Source organism: Ovis aries, chromosome 15 (assembly GCF_016772045.2).
Source record: "Ovis aries strain OAR_USU_Benz2616 breed Rambouillet chromosome 15, ARS-UI_Ramb_v3.0, whole genome shotgun sequence".
Lineage (NCBI taxonomy): Eukaryota > Metazoa > Chordata > Mammalia > Artiodactyla > Bovidae > Ovis > Ovis aries.
The window spans coordinates 39,724,058-39,737,314 of record NC_056068.1 but is presented as its reverse complement, the minus strand read 5'-3'; the positions used below and the strand labels follow the sequence as shown (position 1 = coordinate 39,737,314).

Below are 13,257 nucleotides of genomic sequence, written 5' to 3'. Positions count from 1 at the left end.
TGCAAAGCATTTGAGACGCTGGGCCAGGGTTGGCGGAGCTGGAATCCAGAGGCACTTAAATTGTTTTTAGCTGGATTTTGTGGTCAGGGAGCTGGATGGGGCCATTCTCTCTAGTATTAGAGGACTCTTACCATTCAATTACACCTGCACGAACAGACTTGGTGCCTAGAAAAGTGCTTGACATAGTATGCTGCTGCTGCTGCTAAGTCGCTTCAGTCATGTCTAGCTCTGTGCGACCCCATAACGGCAGCCCACCAGGCTCCCCCGTCCCTGGGATTCTCCAGGCAAGAACACTGGAGTGGGTTGCCATTTCCTTCTCCAATGCATGAAAGTGAAAAGTGAAAGTGAAGTCGCTCAGTCGTGTCCGACTCTTCGCGACCCCATGGACTGCAGCCCACCAGGCTCCTCCACCCATAGGGTTTTCCAGGCAAGAGTACTGGAGTGGGGTGCCATTGTCTTCTCCGTGACATAGTATAGGAACATAATATATGGTTGTTAAGTGAGTGACTGACTGAATAAACGAGTGAGAGGATGAGTCAGTCCTTTTGCTAGGCTTTGGAGAGAGAGCTTGCTGAATGAGTGTGCCCCTGGCCCTTGCTTCTTGAAGGTAGTCTAGATATCGGCGGCAGCAGTCTCACTTTGTTAGCATAGGAATCACCTGGGGATCTTGTGAAAATGCAGGTTCTGATTTCGTGGAGCTGGGACTTGGCTAGGGGATCAGCACTGTAACATGTTTCCATATTGATGTCAATAGTGCTGGTCCTTAGGCTGTACTCTGAGTAGGGGTTCTGGGGGTGTTGGGGCTGGAGTGCATGTTCAGTCGTGTCTAACTCTTTGTGACCCCATGGACTGTAGCCTGCCAGGCTCTTCTGTCCATGGGATTTTCCAGGCAAGGATACTGGAGCGGGTTGCCATTTCCTCCTCCAGGGGATCTTCTGGACCCAGGCATCAGACCCGTGTCTTTTGTGTCTCCTTTATCGGCAGGTGAATTTTTTACCGCTGAGCCACCTGAGAAGCCCTAGGGATTCTATTAAGGTTCAGTCGAATCATCAATAGTCGTTTGTGAGTTACCAGCAGCACTAGGGGTTGAGGATAAAGATGGAAGCCTTGGTCCTTGTCTCAAGAAAATGTCTTCATGGTGAAAAATCAAGACTCAGCCTTAGAAGTTTGAGAAAAAGCAATCATTGTTATACTCTGTAGTGTCAGAAGTCAGAAGAACATTAAAAGGAGTGGAGGACCTCTTCGTGGAGGTGATGCTTGAACAACAAGGTAGAATGATATGATCTCGGAATTAAAGCTTTCTGCTTCCGGTGGAATAGGATCCCTGTAACTGCCCATCCAACGTCTGCTTATATGCTCTCATGACAGGAATGTGTTGTCTTTTGCTTGTATAGCACTTTATTGTTTATAAAGCAGTCTCACAGGTTTTATCTTGAAATCTCAGCTTTATCTTGAGGTTATATACATTTTACTGTCATTTTACAGTTGTGGAGACTGAGACTCCTAGAGATTGTGACTTGTCCAAGGCTGTGTTCTTTCCAGTGCTCCTGCTGGGATCTGAACCTTTGATTCCCAGTTGGGCGTTCTTTGAGCTATATTCCATTGGCTCTGATGCGGTGAGAGAACAGAGAACTAGATCCTAAAAGCTTGAATGAGAATGTGAACTCACGTAGAGAGTGAAGTAGAGGTATTATGGATTCTGCAGCATAGTTGACTTGAGCAGTGTTAAAGGATTTGGAGTATATAGATTTAGGAGAAGCTAACCCTGTACACCATGGAGGCTTTCCCTACAGTACATCCCCAAATAGTCTCAAAACATTCTAGAGGCACAGCCTTTTTGATGGAGAGCTCACCGTAGCAGTGGAACTGTTTATTTCTCTCACAGACCATTGTCTTATATTGAGTCAAATAAGGTCTCCTAGAATCTTCACCCATTAATCCTAATCCCCCCTTTCCTGCTTATGTTACAAACCTAATTCCTCTTCTTATATGTTAGAGCTTTTAGATAGCCCATTTTCTTTTGAAACATTTATGAGAGTTTTTCTTTCCAGATTTACAGTGTATGTCTACTATGAAACATTGAGAATATATGGAGAAGCAAAATATAGAGAAGTAAAAAAGAGAATTGGAAACTATCAATAACGTTGCTGCTCATAGGTAATCAGTGTTGGGAGCTTCATACCACATTGTCTTCCATACCATTTTCAGTGCAGTGCTTGATGTATGTGTATGCTGCTGTTTTTACAGAATGAATCTATGTGTATAGTAGTTTGTAATTTTCCTTATAGATAGAATTTTCTTACTTTCCTATCAATAACTATTTATGATATAGCAGCTGGTAACATTTTATAACGAGATAGGTAATATATTCAGTTTCATCAGATATTTCGCCTGTTCGCGCTCATATTTTAAACCCCTGCTTTTGGGTTAATGTCAGTGCCTCTGTAGGTTAGGTCAGCTATATCTCCGTTGTCTGTTTCTGGGAGCGGAATGGTAAAGTTCAAGGCTAGTTTGAAGATGACTGTTGGTAGCCAGGTACGTCGTTCTTTCTCCAGCTTCACGATCCTCACTCCTGTTAGGACACGGTGTCAGACTCCTGTCAGCGCTCTGAAATGTGCACACTTCTGACTGTTCATCCTTGTATGATTGCTGGGACCCAGATTCGAGATCTCACTTTTCTTGCTGTGAATGCAGCATTCTACTCAGGGCAGCCTGATATTGCATTTGCTTTTATAGGAGCCTCATCACACTGAGTCATTGAGCTTTTGGGCAACCCAATCCCTTAAGACTTTCTCATGTGATCGCCTCTACCCTATACTTGTGAGTGCATGGACCTAAGTGCATGACTTGACATTTATCCTTATTAAATTTCTACTTTGTTAAAGTCAGCTGGTCATGATTTCCTTTGAGATAGTATCAGGAGCAGACTCTCTCATCCTTCAGAATGACTGTCCCTTCCAACTCCCAGTCACTGGCAAATCCCAGTGTCAAATGATTCAGCAGATCCTAGCAGTCATTTATGTCTCCGTCTTCCTCACTGGGTTGTGAGTTGTTTGGGGCCAAGACCATATCATATTATTTTTCTTAAAAAACCTAATTTCTGCTTCAATTTTTATTTTATGTGACGTAGCAGTTACCCCCAAAATGTTGACATACGGATATTTGTTTTGCTTTCTCTCCAGGGACGAAGGCTTGGTGGTAGTATCATAGTGATGACAAATATTAGAGAAATCAAGCCTGGGTCTCTGGGTAAGGAGCCTACAGTGGGGTTGAAGAGAATAAAACCTGAGTATCAGATGTAGTAAAGATAAGCAGAGGTTGCTCAAGCATTGTTCATTTGGGCTGGAGTTAATTGTTGAGAGGGGTCTTCCTGTCTTCCAGGAAGGCAGGCAGTGAAGGGATTCCTCTGGGCACAGTAGGTGAATGCCTGAATTGGGAGAACAGCAGTGGCAGGGGACAGGGACCATGTTGTTTGCTGAGAGAGCTGATGATGGGAAACCACCACGCACCCTCTGAGAACTGAGCTGAATCACGATCACAGAGAGGGCTCTTATCTGACTGTCTTGGAAGGTACAGAACAAATGCTGGCTTCTCTTTTCCTTTTATAGTCATTAAGCTTAAGGTTCACAAAGGTGAGCCCTGTTTGCTGTTGATTCCCTTTAGATTAGAGTTGGAGGGAGACCAGAGGCCAGGAGCTCAGATTCAGCGCCCTGGGCCAGTCATTACGGTGTGAAAGTGGCCTGGGGGCTCCTCCATTTACCGTCTGTGGTCTCTGCCTTTGGCCCCTCCTCAGCTTTTCTGATCCTCAGACGCCTCACCTCTGAAAGGAGAGTAATACTGCCTCCTTCCTTTTGTGAAACATACATGAAATGGTACCGTAAGTAGTGAGGTCTGAGCGTTGGGCTTGGGGCATAGCTGCTGCTAAGTAAAGGCCTGCTGAGGTAGGTTGCAGTGAACCTGGCAGCATTTCTTAACCTCATGAGAATGGAGGGACAGCGGTGTGAAGATTCCAGATCCCTCCATGTGGCAGTGGGCTTTTGTAGGCATGAAGGCAGTGCTGGGGCCCCTGCTCCGCCTCCCCCCACACCACCCTCTGCCCTCAAGAGTTTCAGCTCTCTTGGTTGGGACAAGGGCCCTGTTTATTGAAAGGCAAGATTTCCTCCAGCAAGAGGGAAAGTTTCTTTTTTGTTGTTTAATTGGAAGCTAATTACTTTACAATATTGTAGTGGTTTTGCCATACATTGACATGAATCAGCCATGGGTGTACATGTGTTCCGCATCCTGAATCCCCTCCCACCTCCCTCCCCATGCCATCCCTCTGGGTCAGGAGAGGGAGTTGGGTCTAGTTTAGGGGCTGGGTCTAGTCCCCGGAGTTTGTTCACCTCCAGCCCTGGTCTTCTTGGGAATTTCATGGCTTCTTCATTGCATGGGACCTTAGTTTTTGGTGCAAGGTGAGGTTGTAGGATTCTGGGGTAGACAGTCAATTTACCTTCCCTGCCGTCTCCCCATACATGCCGGTATCTGTCACACTTCCCTCAACTACAAGGAGGCTGGTTTATGTTTGTATATAGATGCACACCTACTTGAATAATGCATGTATATGTGTGCGTGTACATAGAGATGTAAACAAGTGAGCATTCATCACTGGATATACAAAAATACACAAGCAGCCGTTTATTTAAAAAAAGAAAATGAAAGATCTAAAATTACGTTTGAGCTTGGTTTAGTCTTTTGTGTTGATTAAATGTTAATGTGCTGCAATTATTTTAATTTAGTAAAGGAAGTTCAAACAGGGAGATGGGAAGAAAATAACTCGAGCTAATTGTCGAGAGTCCGAGGCCATCCAGAAAAGCAGTTTAACCAGCAGAAGTAGAAATGTTTTAGGTATCTGGTTCAGGAGTTTTTTATTGGTTTTTTCTGTTTTCCCTTTTCTAGTTTAGAACTACTGATGGCTTCCCCTCCAAAGGATGGCCATCTTTTCTTCATAGTTAGCCAGGGTTCTCTTTCCCTCACCCTTCCTCCCACTTCCTTTTTTGGTTCATTCACTCTGAGTCTTCTGAGTCAACTTTGGGGAAAGGAGGTTTAGCAGGAAGGGTTAGAAAAGGGAGAGAAAGAAGTAGGGGAAAAAAAAAAAAATCTCCTCCTGCAGTGGTTTTCTGCCATTCCTGGTCCCTGCCAAACACCAGGGGCTGCCATTGGGCAGAGATGGGGTTAACATGTTTGCCAATCCAGGCATTTCCCTGTATGTTAGCTCATCACTACCCAGGGAGGGAGCACATGAGGACACTGAGGCGTGACCACATTACACACGTTGCCCTGGTACAGCAGCGAAGTGGTGAAGTATGCATTCCAGCCCAGCCCTCCACACTCGAGTCAGGCTCCCTACCCAGCTCCAGATCCTCGGGTAGATCTTTGCCTGCCCTCCCTGACTCCTAAACCTGCTTTGTGTTTTTTGAGCACCTACTCTGTGCTATGTACTGTTTTGGATTCTCAGGTTTCAGCTGATGTGTCTGTCTCTCACTGGGCTGTGAGATCTTTGAGGGCGGAGTGCGTGTTTATTACTCATCTTTATCTCTCCAGCTCAAAGCCTGCCCCAGAGTTGGCCACATGCCTGTTTAAGGCTAATTGAACAAATGCTTGTATGTGTTTTATGACACCGAAATAAATTATGAGCAGTCCAGGTACCTAACACTTCTGTGTCCCAGCCCTACGTAAAGCAGGAGTGAGGAGGGAATTAGGAAATGTTTCTCTGTAGGCCATGCTTTATCTGCACATCTACAGAAGGGAATAAGGCAGTCCCTCAAGCACTGTATCAGTATGTATGAACTGTGAACACAATCTCCTTTAAAATGTTAATATGATTATGATATTTGTTTACTCTGGCAAATTGCCTCTCAGATTTCTTTGAATCTATAGGTAATATCCTGCAATTCCAAATATATCCTTTTTCTTCCTCTCATGTACTATTTCTGTTCAAAACTGGAGTATGTGAACATATTTACAGCCTGTTAAGACTAAAGAGATTTTTTTTTTCTAGACTTTGTGTGTTGTGTGTGAGTACATGCGCATATACCACTGCTCTACCTAGAACAGACTTTTCAGGAAACACAGGATTGCATAGTAGCAATACATATTAAAATAGAAATATTTCAGTTTAAAGAAGGCACATGGATTTGGGAGTATTAGTTGTATTTAGGATTTTAGATACTTTGTTGAATTCAACTAGTGGTAAAGCGGAATCGATGCGGTCATCTCTCTTCTTTAGAAGATAACAATTGATCAGTGATTATTCTTTAAACCCAAAAAAATCTCAGTGTCTGAATAATCACTGTATTCTGAGTTTCAGATGAAGGTATAATCCTCAAGCTTATGGAATGGGGCTTGAACATATTAAGTAAATAGGGAATTTTTATCAACTTTGATGGACATATGGAATGTGATGGAGTCCAGCTGGAACCTGGGTTTTTGATTCCTGTCAATTCATGTCAATTCATAGGTAAAGCAGGGGTGGAAAGGGAAGCAAGAAGTATTTCTTTGAGATAGACAGCCAAATGAAGCTTTTACTTCTCTTTTAAATGAGTTGTTATACATGAGAATGTATTTTCTTTTTAAAATTTACCCATAATTTTCTTAAAAGATATTAAAAGCCTTTAGAAACGGTTGGACAGAATTATAAACACTATTTTTTTTGTTATTTGTCACAATCTGCTCCTTTCAGAAGCAACAGTTCTGTCGGAATGTGTACGTGTATTTGTGTACGAGTATACGTGTTTGTATATATACACACACACACATACATGTGTATATGAATGAATGATGTGGTCAACAATATTTAGGAGACTTTAACAAGATTCAAATGTTAGACAGTCCACCCACATTTGGGCCAGAAGTTAATAGAATCTACTCTTGACAGCTACTTTAAAGTCCTGTTTCGGCTCCTTTGTTTATAGATGAGAAAATTTTTTTGCTAAAGGTTATGTTATTGTCCTGTCTTATCTTTCCCAGCAGGAATTAAGTCCTCAGAGTTAGTGTTGACACATCTCTGTCCCCGTAATTAATGTGTTTTAATTGATTAAATTGACTAAAGAGTTTGACTAAAGAGGCAAGACTAAGCCAAAAAAAAAAAAAAAAAGAGAGAGAGAGATAAAGTAATCATGATCTCCATTAAAAAATGTCCTTTGAGTGTCAGTCCTCTCTATTTCAGATCTTCAAATGTCCTTTACCTATGAGTTTTTGTGAGTGAGTAAGAACAAAACCTAACATTCATGTGAGGACTTTGCTTACTGATTGAGGGTTGCCAGAAACACACAGGCAGGTGTATCTCTTACGTTGTCAGTCTTTACTTTCATTTCAGCGTGACCTGGTTGGAGCTGTGAGTAGCTCAAATGTATACATGTGCCCTAAAGTCAGCTTCATGCTGGAAGTCACTTATACTCTTCAGTTGGGTCCTATATGCTTTGCATAGTGGAGTTCCAAAGTGGATGAGCCTTGCTCTTCGTAGTTTGCCCAGTAACTAGGAGGGTGGCGGGGGAGTGTAAAGAAAACACACTTGCTCGGTAGCAAATCCAAAAGTTTGTTCTCCTCTGGGAGGCATGCGCCAGAGTTGGAGGTAGTGCAGCAGGACAGTTTTAGGGGTGGTGAAGTAATTTATATGGCAGAAACACTTACAGAGGAAATTCAGTACAGGTACCAGCTGCCTTGAAGAAGGGAAAATGGTCTAGGCAAAAAACAGCAATTACCTCCCCTGCCTTTTGGACTGACCCCTCAGTATTGATAAAGATTTATTAGCCTTTAAAGAATGTTTTCTAATTTTAGCCCGAAAAATAGGTGCCTGACAAATTGATCTCACTGCAGTTTAAACTTTTGTCCCTGCAAAGAAGAAAATATTCCCTTGACCTCAAGAGAATTTGAAGAGGTCTTGTGTTTAAGCCCCTGTGCCACGCCTGGCACCTGGGTCTCAGTCTGGGTATTGGAAGATGGGCACGGAGCTATACCTCTGGAGGGGAGGGGTATAGATTCTGGAAATAAGCTGTTCATACACACACACACGGAAGTCCCCCCTTTTCTAACGGAGGAGTAGGCACCTTTCTGGCCATCTGCAGTTGAATTCCCCGCCTCGTCCCACCCCTCCTGCTTCCCCTCCTCCACCTTTTTTTCAGTTTCAAGTTAGAATATCTTTGAGTACTGTCGTCCATTGGTCTGTGAAGAAGCTGGTTCAATGAGCCCCCATACAAACTAGAAAGTGTGGATGTAGATTTGTCCTTTTGTGACCTAATTTCACTTAACATAATGTCCTCAAGGTTTATCCTTGTTGTAGTGGATTTCTTTCCTGTTTGAGGATGAATACTCAAAGCCCTATTTTATTTTAACCCCAAGCATGTGTGAAATAGGCACCCACCAACACATGAATTCATTCTTTATTGCCTTTAATGAGTAGTCATTCATGCAGTTTTCTGGCCGCCCATCCATTCTTCTTCGCTTTCTCCCTCCCTCTTTGATTACATGTTACCTGCCAGACATTGGGCTAGTGGCCCAAAAGACAAAGACTACCTCTGTCTGCTCTCCATCCCAAACTTGTAGTCTATGAGGTGGACTCGGGCAATTACTAAGCAGTATCAGTGAAACTGTAGTTGTGTGTTTGAAGTTCCATGAGACGTGAGAGGCAATGTAGCAGATGCCGTGAGAACCAGGCAAGGCTTTGCTGAAGAGGTAGCACTTGAGTTGGCTTCCGAAGTACGTGTGGCAACTGTATAGGTGGCTAAGGGGAGGAAAGACGTTTCAGAAAAGAGGACCAGCAGAGGAGCAGCTGGGAGACTTGTCTATACTTCACGCAGTCTCGTTGGGTAGTTATCAGTTTAGACTCTGCAGCCAGACTGTTCAGATCCTGGCTTTTGTCTCTTAGCTTCCTTGTTTTTAAATGGGAATAATGATAGTACTTGTCTTATAGTGTTGTTATGAGGGTTAAATGAACCATGTGGGAAATCTACTTTCTCTTTCTGTCTCTTAGCTTCCTTGTTTCTAAATGGGAATAATGATAGTACTTTTCTTATAGTGTTATGAGGGTTAAATGCATTGACATATAAACTGCTTAGAATACAGTCAGGTACAGAATATATGCTCTCTGTAAGTTTTAGCCATTATTACTACTGAAATGTTTAGAGGAACTTTAAGTCCTTAGGTCTGCCTAAAGTCGGCTATAATCTGTGCATTGTTTCTGCATTTGGAGGTTGTGAAGACTAGATAAGGAGTTTGAGATTGGTTGGGTGGATCCTAGTGGTAAAACAGGGTTCAAGTGTTCACAGATGCCTGACCTCCAAGCTTTCTTGTATTTAGGTGCTTGAATATCTCTTGTATCTGAGTTTACTTAAATTTTCTTAAAGAAAGTCAGAATAGTTTATTAAAAATTACAAAACAATGGAACATGATAAGTGTAAAATAAAAACCTATAAAATGTAAAATAAAAACCCTCCTAACAGTAACAGTTTTCTTTTTCACTTCTGTAGAAATAGCATAAAGTTAGTTTTGTAATTACATATGTATCACACATATATATATATATATACACACAACTTTGTAGATAATACATATAGTTTTGTATTTTGCTTTTAAAAAATTTGTATTTTTGTATTTTGCTTTGAGAAACTTTCCTTTGTCTGTTCTTTTTGATTTTTCTTGTAAATGAACACACAGTTTTCCTTTGCATTTGTGCTGTGGTTTTCTTAATCATTCTGCCATTCATAGTAGTACAGACAATTCTATAATGTAGGTCTTTGTGCTCCTAATTTTTTTCTCTCATGTGGTTTTCTCTTAATAAATTTCTAGTGTTAGGATTATTAGGTCAAAGAATTTCAGCCTTTTGAGACTCTTAGTAAGTATAGCCATTTAGGTCTTCACATCTCCAGTGAAGTCATATTCACTACAGTTGTTATCGCTCTTTTAATTTAGGAGGTTTAAAATGACACTTTAAATTTGCTTGGGTTTGCCATCCTCTCTCCCTCCTGGTGAAGAGGCATGTTTTGTCATGTGCTTATGCTCCTGCGTGACTTGTTCACTCATTTCCTTTTCTTGTTATGTTCTTGATATTTTCCAGTACCAATTTGAGTCATTAATTCACCATAAATACTAGCTTTGTGTTGGAAAAAAAAATTCAGGTGTAAAGGTTCGAACTGTTTCCCTGTCCTGCAGCAGCAAGGGTCTCATCTGTGCCACTGCATTTCTGAAGAGGGAGAAAGAGACATCGTTGCTTGCTAGGCCAGCTCTGCTGGGATCCCAGTGGCCAAGAGTCTGGACACTCTCCAGTGACCTTGCTTTTTAGCTGCTTTTTATTGTGAGCAGGAAAATAGAGCGTCTATCCATTATCTCGACTCTAAAAGTGTGCCGACTTCATTTATTGGCTCTTTCCTACTCCTCATGTCCCATGCCTGCTAGCCAGCATACAGCAGGCAATTTGTTTTCATCTGTCATAGATCAGGGCTTGGAATGGACCTTCTCTGACATTCTTCCTACTCTAGCCCCCTCCACAGCATCCCTGTTAAGAGATTGCTCAGCTGTTCCTTGATTACCTCCAGTGATGAGAGGTTCACTCTATCACAAAGACAGACCTTGAACTCAAGGTGAGATAGATCTGGGTCTGGATTTTCTGTTTTATCTGTGGATAAAAGACTGTTTCTAAACCTTATTTGCTTCATTATCTGAATAATGTGTATGGTAATATTATATCTCTACCCAATAGAGCTGTAATGAGGATTAGAAGAAATAATAAAAGTAGAGTCTTAACCCCTGTTCCTCACACACAGTAGTGAGGAATAAATGTTAGCTCTGAATATTATTTCCATCTACTACTACAAGGTGTTTCCTTACATTTTAGCCATTATATTTGATTTTAAGAATCAAAAATATTTTTATACCCATCAATTAGAATTTTACTGATTTGACAAAGAAACCTTAGCCCCCAAAGTGACTTGGGGTTTGGAGTATATTCTTCCACCATGGAGGTGTGGATGGACATTGTCTTTGAGCTGATTGCTGCTTGAGCCACCTTCCCAATGGCTATGCTGGACAGTGCTATAATGTATCCAGGCTGACACCTTCTTGGTTTTGATAGCCTAATTTTATAGACCCCTTGTTTGTCCTTATTCCCTTTCCTGGCTGGTGTTCCTGCCCTGGCAGCCCCAGTGAAGGATGGACAAAAACATTTGAAGGAAATGAAACTCTGTTCCACAGATAACAGAACTAGTTATCGGTTCGCTCCCACAGAAAATAGTTAGCTCTGTAAAGAGAGGGCTAAGGTAGAGGTCATGCTTCCAAGTGCATAGTGATATGCCCTGCCCCGCATGCTGCTTTTATTGGTATTATAGAGTAATCCAGTACCAGGGTGGTCTGGGCATAAGTTAGGCTGTCCTGACTCCTTTTATCTCTAGAGTTCAGCATTTCTGTAGTTTTGCTTTAGCTTGCTGAGACTATAATTGAGGATCTGAGAGCTTCTCCAAGTCTCCTATGATTTAAGCAGATAACTTTTACACTTGGGGGAACCAGTGTCGTCGGTGTTTCTACTAGGTCCATGACCCTCAGGACTGTGATGTTTGTCTCTGTCTGAACCAACTCACTGTGCTTTGTAGAGAATAATTTAGTGAGAACTGCCCCCCTTGCCTCCCCCCAACATCTTGATAAGTTCTTTCTATTAATTGTCCATTTCAGTTTTAAAAACAATGTTAGAGAATGAATTTAAAAAACAGCACTGATATGATGGTAGTGAAGATTTTAAACAGTGGTCTCTGAGGAACTGGTTGGAGGGGAGGATTAACAAAATTTAAAAAGCATATCCTGAGTTACAAGTGGTATGTGAAGAAGGGTGATGTTTAAAATATTTAACAGACAGTGTGGACATCAACACAGTGGAAACCACTGGAGGCCCCCAGGTGTGCCAGGCACTTACCCTGTACTTGTTGGATAGTGAGGAGTTCGGGGGCCCTGGGAGGGGCGGGAGCTAAGGGGACAGGCATTCGTCAGGCTTCGGTCCCTGACTCTTTCCAGCCTGTGTGGAAGTGCTTCAGTGTTTTAAACAGGTGCTGGCAGGGGCGGCATCTGAATCACCTTTGACAGGTGTTGAGAAGTGTTGGCTCTGTGCCTTGGCTCTCTCCCGTTGTCTCAGAGCTGAGGCACCTTGTTGGTACTGGCCTGGTGATCTCTTGGTGGTGCCTGGAATGTTTCACATTAGAATTTAGGGGTGTCTGTCTGGAAAGTGCTGAGACACACTGCTTTAATCAGAAAACACTACAGCGTGACCGGCACTGTCCCTGTCTTTACAAGGCTCCCAATCTGTACCAATGGCTTCAAGTTTCTCCTGCCCCTGGATTCTAGGAATCTGTCGGAAGTCACTATGAGGATGTTTGCCATACAGTGAAAAGTTGGGCAAAATCTAAATGTTGAGCCATGTGAAAATAGTCAAATAATAGTATATCCAGGACATGGAATTACTATGCCTCTTAAATTCATGAATACAGAGGATATTTCAGGACTCAGGAAAACGCTGAATGTGAAACCTTACGTGGACAATAAAAGAACCCCACACAATAGGTAATAATAATAATGTTTTAGTACATGAAAATACATTAAGATGCATTGTTAGCCCTGACTATTATTTGGTGGAGGGCAATGGGTAAAGTTACTGAGTGTTTCTGTTTCCATTCTTTTAGTCACCTGTGGGCATTAACTTTATAATTAGAGGCATCCTATAAATACTGTATTTCTAAAATCCAGTTTAGAGTTTTAAAACATTATTTGTATGATCAGCGACCGAATATTTTGAATTTAATCAGGGAGAAATACTTTTGAAGGTTGTGTTTATCGTCTGTAAAGGAAGCTGCTGACTCGGTGGAATAAAAAGGAAAAGCCTAGGTCAGCCTGCCGATGCTGGGGCCCCAGCTTCCAGACTGCAAGGGCTCTGAGAGGCCCTAATGTACTTGTTGAAATGCCCTCCTTGGCCTCTTATTAATGTCCCTCGCTGAGCCGTGCTCTCCTCTGCCGGCTAACCTTGTCAGAAGGTTACCCGTGGCTCTCCAGGGCTCGTCTAATTTTAAACCCAGTGTGCCGGCCAGTGTGGTGGCGTGGCACTGGGCTGCAGGGACACTAACACTCCCTGGAAGATACGGCTGGGGAAAGATGAGCCGAGTCCCTGGGTTTTTCTCATCCTCCTGTAAGTGACCAGGCCCGCTGAACAAGCGAAAGAGAGCTGGGATAATAATGAGAGCTTTTATG

At 42.4% G+C, this 13,257-nt stretch overlaps 1 protein-coding gene across 9 annotated transcripts in view; it reads left to right on the top strand.

The window, feature by feature from the left end:
• The window catches only part of TEAD1 (TEA domain transcription factor 1), a 268,937-nt gene that overhangs the window by 57,916 nt on the left and 197,764 nt on the right, over window positions 1–13,257 (top strand). For 3 of the 9 annotated variants that reach the window (XM_015101012.4, XM_027979375.3, XM_060399879.1), the window contains exon 1: window positions 1–13,257. This exon is cut by the window's left edge and continues 57,280 nt beyond it. The exons of 5 other annotated variants lie outside the window; for them this stretch is intronic. In XM_015101012.4, the coding sequence (XP_014956498.1) occupies window positions 13,243–13,257 (15 nt within the window). In that variant the 5' untranslated portion in view covers window positions 1–13,242. One more of the 9 variants, XM_060399881.1, reaches the window with a different exon arrangement.